At 29.5% G+C, this 11,203-nt stretch overlaps 2 protein-coding genes across 6 annotated transcripts; one reads left to right on the top strand and one right to left on the bottom strand.

Moving 5' to 3' along the window:
* Positions 1 to 1,574: 1,574 nt before the first annotated feature.
* trbd (trabid) lies at positions 1,575 to 9,021 on the bottom strand. 5 transcript variants are annotated; one of them, XM_035096418.1, is made up of 10 exons: positions 8,908 to 9,021; positions 7,652 to 7,890; positions 7,385 to 7,528; positions 5,586 to 6,277; positions 5,211 to 5,489; positions 4,706 to 4,907; positions 4,175 to 4,452; positions 3,470 to 3,699; positions 2,962 to 3,397; positions 1,575 to 2,796 (listed from the first exon to the last, which is right to left on the bottom strand). In XM_035096418.1, exons 4-10 carry the CDS (start codon positions 6,260 to 6,262, stop codon positions 2,718 to 2,720), a joined length of 2,181 nt encoding a protein of 726 aa, XP_034952309.1. In that variant the 5' UTR covers positions 6,263 to 6,277; positions 7,385 to 7,528; positions 7,652 to 7,890; positions 8,908 to 9,021; the 3' UTR covers positions 1,575 to 2,717. The 5 variants fall into 5 exon arrangements, with proteins under 5 accessions (XP_034952309.1, XP_034952311.1, XP_034952308.1 ...); XM_035096420.1 differs by having other exon boundaries at positions 7,652 to 7,825; XM_035096417.1 differs by lacking the exon at positions 8,908 to 9,021 and adding an exon at positions 8,072 to 8,432.
* Positions 8,919 to 11,131, top strand: LOC118074890 (NADPH-dependent diflavin oxidoreductase 1). The gene is made up of 3 exons (XM_035096422.1): positions 8,919 to 9,058; positions 9,244 to 10,716; positions 10,793 to 11,131. Exons 1-3 carry the CDS (start codon positions 8,958 to 8,960, stop codon positions 11,016 to 11,018), a joined length of 1,800 nt encoding a protein of 599 aa, XP_034952313.1. The 5' UTR covers positions 8,919 to 8,957; the 3' UTR covers positions 11,019 to 11,131.
* Positions 11,132 to 11,203: the final 72 nt, after the last annotated feature.

The following is an 11,203-nucleotide window of genomic DNA, read 5'->3' as shown; positions in this document are numbered from 1 at the left end:
AAAAGTATTTTTATCTTAGCACATTTCCCTTTTTTTATTTTTTATCAAAGTAACAAGTCAATTGTTTTAGGGAAAGCAAAGGAAGACAAAGGAATGCCGACGTAGGTAGTACCTTCTGGTCTTTCGTCTGAAGGTTTTATCCCATAGGGTTACCGCAATGCAAAAAAAGACCATCGATTTTTCCCTCTGGACGAACACGTCCAATGTACTAGCCGATTTATATTATAGCATGTAATACTAGCTGGCATTTTCAACCCACAAGTAACTATTTGATGAAGAAATTTTGGCTTTGACGATCACGTTACGACTATACAAACAATAAAATACAAAGGGAGGAAAATACATAGGAATTCTAACAAGAGGAAAAAAAAAAATTAAGAGAATAGATAAAACATTGAGAATCTGGGTGTCGACCCAATAAAAGGGACTATAAGTGGTAAATTACACTCATAGAGAACAGCAATAATACTATCAAGAGTGATAAATATAGTTTATGTAGGTTAAGAACAAATCTGAGAGGGAATTTGAGGTAGATTAAGGAAAACGACCTATACCTAGTCTACAAGGATTGAGGAAAATGTGATTTAAGAAGTTCGGCGCCTGTTATGATACATCTAGAGATCAATTGAGGTTGAAAATAAGTTATAAAATCAATTGAAATAAGAAGAATAATGATTTTAAAACGACGCACTAAAAATTTTATTCGAGAGCATCACATAGATGAGTTTTAAAAACTATCGATAGTTTTTAATTTTTATTTTGTTACGTGATTCAGCAGAGACCGTTGAAAGATATGACAGAAGAAGAAAATTAGTATTTTTTTTTTTATATTAAACAGCATTATTTTACATCCATATATTAATATAATTCATTCAACATATTCTATATTAATATATATTTCTATTTATTTTGCTTCAGTTAATTTTTATTTAAAACTTATCATTATCACGTGCCAAGGAAAGTGTGGCAACATCCGAATAAATATTTAATCGGACATAACTTCCGGAGTTTTTTTAATTATTTTTATCATCTTTATTATTTTATTCATTTAACTTAGTGCTTTAATTAAATTTATCCTACCGCGGAGCAAAAACGTCGTGGCAAGGATCGAAGTACTGATTTGTTCACAATTAAAATGAGTTAATAACTACGTAAGATATTTTATTTTTAAGATAACGATCAAATTGACAATCCTAGACACGACGTTATATAGCAGCCAAGCTTTTATGGCTTGAAAGATTAATTATTTTGAACATGCCGAGCCTTTTTTTTTCTTTAATTTAAATTTAAATATACAATATATAATTTGTTGGTTTTATGCATTAAATTTTTTTTTGTTTTAATTACACCTAGATCACGTTGTGAATAATTGAAAAAGTACAACAGTGCTAAGAGACTAGACGCTAGATTGGAAATCATCAAAACAGAGATTTAATAAAGCGGATAAACTTTGTAAAACAAACAAAATCTCCGTAAATTTTTTGTACTTTTTTGATTCGGATTTATAATTTTGGCCATGCTATTTAGGAGCCATTCACATATTTCACGCTCTCACAAGTCACATGAAATGGACATTATTGTTTAAGAAATTATTTAATTTTATTCTTAAATCGCTTTTACTTATTTTTTTTTATTATTGTAAAAGCTCTATTACTTCACAGCTGCTTTTATCAATTTTTTCACATCACTTCGTTCATTGCCATAATCATACCTTCTATTTTATTTATTATTTTATTTCATCAATTAATCACGAACTTAACTTTATTCACTTTAATGTTTTAATTGGCATTCTATGTTTGAAACCATCTAACACAGCATAATGAATTGTTAATTTTATCTATTCGAAAAATCGTTGTATCCACGTTTTTACCATCTATAGCCCACAACAAGCTAGAATCCATTGAAATGAATCAAATCCTAATCTATAATAATAATATTCTTACAAGAGAAAGATAGTATTTTCATAAAAAATCTATTTTACATCTTATATAATTATAATTCCATTTTTCCATTTAACAGAGACAATTATAAACACCACTAATTGGCGATTGACACTTTTTGTTTATGATTCGTCTTTATGTCTGAAAGACTACATGTGTTATTAATTCCATCAATATTATTTATTTGATAAAAAAAAAAAAATTTTCACACCAAATGTAAAGTATACATAAAAACGTATATTATATATTACGAGCTTCATTTTATTCTTTTATTACTGTTGTCAACAGTACCTTTTTGTAATGGTCAATATATTAATGAACAATGGTATAATATTGTATAGCACAAAAAAAGTGACCCAATTATTATTTCTAATGCAAAAAAAAAAAAATATTATCAAAGTACGATGTAGAAAAAAAACGATTATAAACCTTTTACATATGCTAATGAATAAGTTAATAAATAAAAAAAAAAAAATGATTCATTTTTTATACATATTTAGGATTTAATGTACCTAATATTGCAAATTAAAATAGTTGCAAATAAACCAATGATGGATTAATCCTTCATTACATCAAACAACAGTGGATTATGCATCTATAATAAATCGTCATTTGAGTACGAAACAGTACTAGTACTCGAAGTACTAATCATTCTTGTGATTATTGGAGATCATTACTACCTATACACCGTATTTGTTTGAGGACCTGCAGATGAAGGGGACTATGAGATGATTGTGGATGCTTACCAATACTTTAACAAATTGCACCAGCCAAATGTTATTCGTCCTCAGTATCACCATCACTACTATATTCCTGTTGGACGACTGGTCTCACAAAAGGGGCATTGTTCATTTGACTGAAAAAAATAATTTATCATAAATTATCATGAAAATAATGAAAATATTAAGTATTCTACATAATTTGTCTCTCAAAAGCCTCAAAAGAAAAATAATAAATGAAAAAGGCGTTTAAAAGAGAGATAAAAGTGAAGAAGTCCTTTTAAGAATACTTTAAAACTTACACTAGGCGGCGATAGTGATTAAGCCATTCTTCCAGCATCTGAGCAACAAGAAGTGGTCTTTTATGAAGTTTTTGTTGAGCTACAAGAATGCCACCTTCAGTGGTGCAGACATCAAGCCATTGTTTCAGTATTGCTTCTTCTCTACCAATTTCTTCAGGGCTTAGAAAATGAATCGGGAGTAATTTTCGTTCTCTATCCATCAATGGCATGAAAGTAGTTTGCATTTGAATTTGCAGTTGTTGCATAGGACTATTTCCACCACCAACGCCAACACCGCCGTGAGTTGAGAGCGTGGGCAATCTAGATGAAGCATACGGTTCAATAGGTACAAGAGCTGTGAAGTGACCTCGAGTATAACCCAAAGCAATCGGTGAACGAATACAGAATGAAGGTTCCCATAATAGCGGTAAATAAACTCCTTCAAATCGTGCATATCCTGTGGAAGTAATTAAAGAATAATAAATTTTTCAATGAAAAAATATTTGATTAGAAAATTATTATAACATACCAATGTCTTCACCGCGAAAACTTTTTACGTATTTAACTCCGTAAACTATAATAGGCCTCCTGAGAATGTGGGCGAGAGTAAAAACATGTAATTGTTCTAAAGCACTTCCAGGCTGTGCTGCTGTCGTTAATAAATTGTCCCAATCATCTTGCCATTGAGCTTCTTCTAGCGTAAAGTCTAACATCCTTGAAGCTTGTGATGCTTCGTATTCTCTCCATCTTGGATAAAAACTGTATTATAATAGAATTTATGAAAATTAATAAACATATCAACTTCTTGTTGAACTGTAAATTTTAGAAAAACACTTTTAAGCAATGCAAATTGATGAATATTAAAATATTACATAAATTATAAATGATAAACATCTTTCCACCCATTACTTGAGTTAATAAAAATTTTACAACTCATAGATATTTTTTTTAATAAAAAAAATTAATTGTACAAACTCTCAGAAATGTATTTTCACAATTATTCAACAGAGACATGAGTTTCTATTGTTACTTTATACTGAAATAATTAACTGTATACATAAATCCTAGGAAATTTATGTTCTGAAATTACAAATGGTAATTAATACAGTAATTCAACTAAAGTATTGACTTAAAAGATTTGATAAAGTCACAGAAAGAGGGTTAAGCTTCACTATGGTTTGATATAAATCAAATTTGAATAATTTATGAGATTAAGTTTAATATGCATACGTACAATTGACCAGCTTGTTGTAGAGAATCCGCAAGTGCACGTCTGAGAGCATTATCTCGATCAAAAACACCCCAAGTTGCCTGCATTACTGAATCCAGAAGACAATCTCCTGCAGATCTATTCCATAAAGCGTGTAAACGACTTCCTAAGCGTTCAGTTATTTCTAATGACCAGTTCAGGGCTGGTGGTTCACCATCACCTCCTTCTAATTGTTGCTGTGCCTCACGATCTAGTAATTCTTCTAGCATTTGTTCTTGCACTGCACTTGGAAGATCTTCGATCTGAAAAAATTAAGTATAATTCTCATTAACCATTTCCTTTCACTAATTGAAGAATTTAATTGAAATTGTAGCAGTAATAATCTTTTTATTATCATTTAACTCATTTTGAAAACAGAGATGGACTATCTTTGACTTTTCGGAAATATCTCAGTATAATTCAATTGTTCATCTCTGATTTTAAAGGTTGTAATTTAATCTGACTTTATGACATGTAATTAAAAATATTTAATGATTCTTAAAAAAAATTAATTACCTCAGCAGGTAGCGCAAATGTCGCCATATCAGTTACAAAATAACATGAAAAGGAACCCTTACGCATACGAATACTATTGGTGACATGTCTACGTATTTGAGCTGCTAAATCAGGAGCAACATAGCTAGGTACTCGTTTGATACCCGATCCAGAGCCTTCAATTTGTGATAAAAGTGTGGCTAGAATGTCTTCGCGTTGAAATCTAATATGAAACAATCAAGAAATAATTAATAGTAAATTCGAAACCGGTTGAAGAATAAACCAGTAATAACTAATATTAAAGCTATGTATATTTTCAATAAAATAATTATTTTTTTATTGGTTCTATAATTAGAAAATGTAATTATACTTAAAGTCTTCTATTTCATAACTCTTTTCTATTAACAAATAGAAGCTTACTTCATCATTACAAAATTTTTTGCGCTATTTCTTTTATAGAGTACTTTACATTGTGAAAAATTAATGATCTTAACAATTGTATAAAGATAAAAAAATAAATATTTACCTAATGGCCAAGTGAACAAGTGTATGTCCGACATCAAAGGCACTATTTCTATTAAGAAGTAAGACTTCAGAATGCGTTAACTGCCGTGTAGGGTCTCCTCCACTTGCTAAATAAGCCTCTACAGGTGTATTATCACCTTCAACAATACCAAGACAAGCATTCAACCAACAACAATCACCATGACGTCTCAATTGTTTGAGTCTAGTTTCGTAATCACAATCATTTGGATTCTGAGATAAAGGTAAAGTATCATTTCTAGTATCAAAACGATGTGAACTGCTAAAATAAATATAATCTTAAATTAATTAATGCCCGAAAATTGTTTAAATTTTATATATATGTTTATTAAATTTATTAATACTTTTAAATACCCACCGCCTAGCTACAGCTGTATTCTCATCTCGTTGAGTTTGAATATACTGCTGAGGAGGAGATGGTAAACCTTTTTGACTGTGATCTCTTTCAGGACTTGGCAATATTAAACTTGAATTACTTGATTTTTCTTTTTTATCTCGTTCTTTAATATGTCCACACATAACACATTTAACAGCTTTTGGCCAATTTTCATAAGTACACACAGAACAAGACCACTTATCAATAAAATTAGTAATTGTTGAAATATTTTGTCCAGAATTAGGCGGCGGATCGCCTAATCTCAATGGTGCTAGGTGCTCATGTAGATTAGAAGCCGAATGTATCAACTGAGTATGATTAGCTGGCTTTCTGCTGCTACACTGGACACACCGCGTTGTATTTTGATAATTGAGATAAGTGCATGTTTCACATGACCATTTTCCACCGGATGGTACATTTTGGCTGTAGTTTTGTGGACTTAAATTATAAGATTCAGTGGAGGGACTAAACGATACTGGACCTGAGGCAACATTTGATCCTGATCTTTGTGGACTTGGATCTCGTAATCTATAAATATCTTCTCCTAATAATGGTTTTGCTCCTCTACACATTGTACATTTTAATGATGATGGCCAATTTTCATAGGTACAATATTCACAAGTCCATTTTGACTGGGATTCTTTAAATTTACCACTCATCGTTACTGAAGCAGTCTACAGATAAAAAAAAACACTTCAAAATTATATTCTTATATTATTATAATTCTATTATTAATTTTTAAATGAAAAAAATAAAAAACAGGCTTCGAGAAGTATTATTGGTGTAATTTTTTTTAACAATTTATGTACAAAATATTGTTTTTATTAAAAATAATAAATATACGACCTGTTTTTAATTTTTTTTCTATCATTATATTTCACAAATAATTATTATCATTAGCAATTTAATACTGAGCTCTATAGATACTGTTTCTGCTATATAATACTCCAATTTCCTTTTCTATAATTAAAAAATTCATCATGCTTATTTTTATATAATATTTACTAATTGATGTTTGAACCAATTCTTTTTATGTTTACTAAAAACCGAATTCGACAAAATTTAATCATCAAAACAATGTAGTTCGTATGAAACATAATGACATTTTTATAGTATCATAAATAATGCTCATAACATTATTAACATTTTATTTTAAGAATACTTGGATCAGAACATTATTACTGATGATAAAACTTCATGTTCAAACGTTATTAAATTGATTTATTAAAACATCTATAACAATTGTCTTCGTAAAATATTTTCTTGTCTTATTACTAGATTGTTTTGTGATTTCATATTATTATTGCTCATGATATTTTTTTATAGATTCCGATTAACATACCTAACGTTAAAGAACAGTTTCCAGTTTATTAATCAATCAATAAAATATTAAAGTCATTCAAGAATGAGCAATAGATGCAATGTCGATGAGCTTTAATAATGGTAACAATAACAACAATTTTCCTAGCACAAAATTAAATATAATTGTTTGAATAATATGTCATTATCTTAGAAAAAAAAATTTTTTTCCGAAGTTTTAAGTATTACTTTTCATTTTCAATATCACCTTAAACATAAATGCATATTTTTTTCTTTAATGTTATATTTCTGGGAATTTTTTGAAAAACTACTAGTAGAAATCAAACGATATATGATTACACTGAAATTCAATATAATATGAAGAATGCGAGTTCAGTATCTTTAATGTTGACGTTTACTTATTGGAATATTTACAACAAATGTTATTGAAACAGAGGACTTTACTAGAAATGTATACGAACCTTTCTGGTGACAATAAATTTTAAATTTATCGTTCTAAAATTATTGTTATGAAGACGATGATCTTAAATCACATTGTAAACATTTTTCTAACTATCACCAACAACAATACTGCCGAGAAACACCCGATAAAATGTAATTGACACCTATGAAAAATAAATATTTACAATAATTTTTCAATTGCAATTCATTGATAAAGATAATGAGATAATACACCTAGGAAATATTAAAGTTATTTATATTCCATATTTATTAAACATTTAACTTACTTGAAAAAACTGAATTTGTCCAAAAGAGATGAAAATCTTTGAGTTGAATCAAGATGAACTCTTATACATTATTATTGGACTGTCTAGTAAGGTGAATTTTTAGCCTGAGATTCACAGACTATTATCATATATAAGTTAGCTCCATTGAGAAATAATTAGCTGAATAAAAGTATCCTGAATGGAAGAAAAAACGAGTAAGACTGAAGTGATGCACCAGTTTCTACAGCACCTTGGTTATGCTGCATCAAAACAATATCAATCACGTTTCAGTAAATTTAATAAATTACTGATGCAATAACAAAGTATCAAATGTTAATAATTCATGTTTCTCTTTTCATGATCCAAGTCACAAATTAGAAATGAATGGCATGCAGTGATGAGCTGATATATCTGTTGATTAACCATCAGAAATGCACTCACTAATTATAAAGAGACACACACTTTTCCTCCTGTCCACTCTCACCACACGTCTCAACACGTTTCTACACACTCAGCATGATATTTTTTGCATTGTATCAAAAGCTGATGCTTCGATAGCTGGAAAGTAGGTTTTGACAGTCATCCACAAACAGACAGCAGGGTTGCCAACTTTTATCATCGAATTTTAATGTGCTAGGCTTTTATTAGAGTTTCTACTGAAAATTTCAGTAGCTATTGTTTTAGACACAATAATTTTTGATGAATAATTATATAACAATGTATATAAATGTTGATTTCACCTTGGAAATAAATATTCGACCTTTTTTTCATGTATGGATGAACAACAATGCGCGGCAACGATCTAAAGCTAACTAACCTCTAATACCTTTATTTCCTGTATTTGAATGAAAATTCAACAATATATTTGCACTTGACAACGTCCTTGGGTGAATCGTTTGCTCAATAAAAAAAATAGTCATAATATTCTATAGATGATTTATCTAAAAATTGACATTTAGTATATAATCACTTTTAAATCAATAAAAATTCGTTTTCAACAAGAATATCACGCGTCAGAGACACTGGGCAAGATGATTATTATTTATACTTGGGCCCAAAGCCAAATGGAACTTAACCTAGACATTTATCCTTGACATTTGATAGGGAGAATCTGCATTAGAGTTATCTAGTATCTCTAATCATTAATGAAAAAAAAATACAAAATAATTATAATTAATTTTCTGAGTACGAAAAGTGCGGTAAAAGTTATTCAAATTCATATTTAAGTCGAATGGTGGGTAGTGACGTCATGTATCATCAGCTGAGGTTATACTCACGTTTTTCAATCAGCATCTAAGTGAACAATTTTGAAGCAAATAATTAGAAAATGACAATGTCCACCAAAGATTTTTATCTAACTATCCTTTATGGAAGCGAAACCGGAACTGCTCAAGACACTGCTGAAGGAATTTGGAAAAGTGCCAAAAGGTTTTCTTCTTCACTGTCATTACTCAACTATTTTTTATTTAAAAATAATAACAATCATAATAATCAGCTTGATAATAGAGCAGTTTTTAATCTTATATACCTTATCGATTTCATCATAAATACAAATATGAATGTAAAAAAATTGCAAATTGTTATAAATATTTTCACTCAGTTTTTTATTACAGATTTGGGCTAAAATGCTCCGTTATGGCTATGGATGATTACAACATTGAGAATTTAATTTCTGAGCGGCTGATTGTTTTTGTAGTCGCAACAACAGGTCAAGGAGAAGTTCCAACAAATATGCGCAAATTTTGGCGAATGTTATTACGAAAAAGTTTGCCAAATTATATATTAGGAGGATTAACATTCGCAGTTCTTGGACTTGGTGATAGCTCGTATGATAAATACAACTACGCTGCTAGAAAATTGCAAAAAAGAATACTTCAATTAGGTGGAACAGAATTAATACCATTAGGATTAGCTGATGACCAAGATGCTCTAGGAATTGATGAAACAATTGATCCATGGACAAAAGACCTTTGGAGTAAAATAAGTATTGAATTTGATCTTTTATTAAAGAGAAATTCAAATAATGACAGCGAACTTATAGAACGTTTTGATGTCAGTATTTTAAGAAATGTAGGAGATAATGAAATTCAGGAAACGTTGAAATTTCCTCGAGATATTTACAGAGAAGAACTTGAAATAAATGATCAATTAAAAGTAGCGAAGCTAATTGATAATTCTAGAATTACATCAGAGGATCATTTTCAAGATGTCAGGTTAATAAAGTTGGGAGTGCAAAATGTTGATTATGAACCTGGTGATGTTATTTACATAAGACCTAAAAATTCGCCAGAGCAAGTAAAAGATTTTTTTAATATACTAACAGAGCATGAGATTCCTTTGTATCCAGACACAATTTTAAAAATAAATGAGAAAGAAATAATACTGCCACATGTATTAAAAAAACCAATAACTTTGGAGCAACTGGCTGAACAATATTGGGATTTGAGTTATAAACCCAGAAGATCAACTATGAAAATTTTAGCATCTATTAGTGACAACAATATAGAAAGAGAAAAATTTATTGAATTCACAACTACTGAAGGTCAAGAAGATCTTTACAATTATATCAATAGACCACGAAGAAATATTTTAGAATTATTACATGACTTTCCTCATACTACGAAAAAATTGAATGAAAAAATTTTATTTGAGCTAATGATGCCCATCAAACCAAGAGCATTTAGTATTGCTTCAAGTAATAAATATTCCCCGAACGAAGTGCATTTATTAGTAGCAATTGTTGAATATAAAACAATTATTGTGAAACCAAGGATTGGTCTATGCTCGAATTGGTTAAAATCTCTAGAAATCAATGATGAAATATTGTTTACCATTCAGAAAGGAACATTTAGGTTTGATTATACTAAACCAATGATTTTAATTGGTCCTGGAACCGGCTTAGCAGCTTTTCGATCAATGCTATTAGAAAGAGCAGCTTTAAAGCATGATCTTCATGACACCGTTCTCTTTTTTGGCTGTAGAAATAAAGAAAAAGATTTTCACTGTAGAAAAAACCTTGAAAATCTGGTTAAAGAAAACAATTTGAAGCTTTTTTGTGCTTTCTCAAGGGATCAAACAAATAAAATGTAATTAACGGAATCTTTTTTGAAAATGAATATTTCTTGTTAAAATAGAATAATCTAATTTTTTTCTGTTTTATAGATATGTTCAGAACATTATTCACCAACAACAGGAATTATGTTGGGATTTATTGACTAAAGGTGGAAAAATTTATTTATCTGGTAGCTCGAAAAACATGCCGAAGGCTGTGAAAGAAGAATTTATTGAAATAGCCAAAACGTTTGGAAATCTAGATGATAATAATGCTGTAGAATTTGTGAAAAAACTTGAAGCTACTGGGCGTTATCAAACAGAAACCTGGTCCTAAGTTTTATGAATAGCTTTATTGAATACAATATCCAAAATGTAATTTTTTCAAGTAAAATAATTTGTTACTCAAAGTTTAAATAATACATTTTGAGAATTTTACATCTTCAAAAATAATTAAATCATTTAAACTTCGCGCCAATTTCATTCATTTCATAGAGTTTGATTTCCGGTTATTAACACTTA

Source organism: Chelonus insularis, unplaced genomic scaffold, assembly GCF_013357705.1.
Source record: "Chelonus insularis isolate UGA/USDA-ARS -01 unplaced genomic scaffold, ASM1335770v1 contig_139_pilon, whole genome shotgun sequence".
Lineage (NCBI taxonomy): Eukaryota > Metazoa > Arthropoda > Insecta > Hymenoptera > Braconidae > Chelonus > Chelonus insularis.
This window is presented reverse-complemented; position numbering and strand designations above follow the sequence as displayed.

What these genes read in the sequence shown, in the direction of transcription:
- trbd (XM_035096418.1), bottom strand. Translation starts at nt 6,262, where the DNA reads ATGAGTGGTAAATTTAAAGAATCCCAGTCAAAATGGACTTGTGAATAT. An exon ending in TTTTCGCGGTGAAGACATTG is followed by an intron (nt 3,398 to 3,469) that starts GTATGTTATAAT and finishes TTACTTCCACAG; the next exon opens with GATATGCACGATTTGAAGGA. An exon ending in AATCACTATCGCCGCCTAGT is followed by an intron (nt 2,797 to 2,961) that starts GTAAGTTTTAAA and finishes TATTTTTTTCAG; the next exon opens with TCAAATGAACAATGCCCCTT.
- LOC118074890 (XM_035096422.1), top strand. Translation starts at nt 8,958, where the DNA reads ATGACAATGTCCACCAAAGATTTTTATCTAACTATCCTTTATGGAAGC. An exon ending in ATTTGGAAAAGTGCCAAAAG is followed by an intron (nt 9,059 to 9,243) that starts GTTTTCTTCTTC and finishes TTTTTATTACAG; the next exon opens with ATTTGGGCTAAAATGCTCCG. An exon ending in AGGGATCAAACAAATAAAAT is followed by an intron (nt 10,717 to 10,792) that starts GTAATTAACGGA and finishes TCTGTTTTATAG; the next exon opens with ATATGTTCAGAACATTATTC.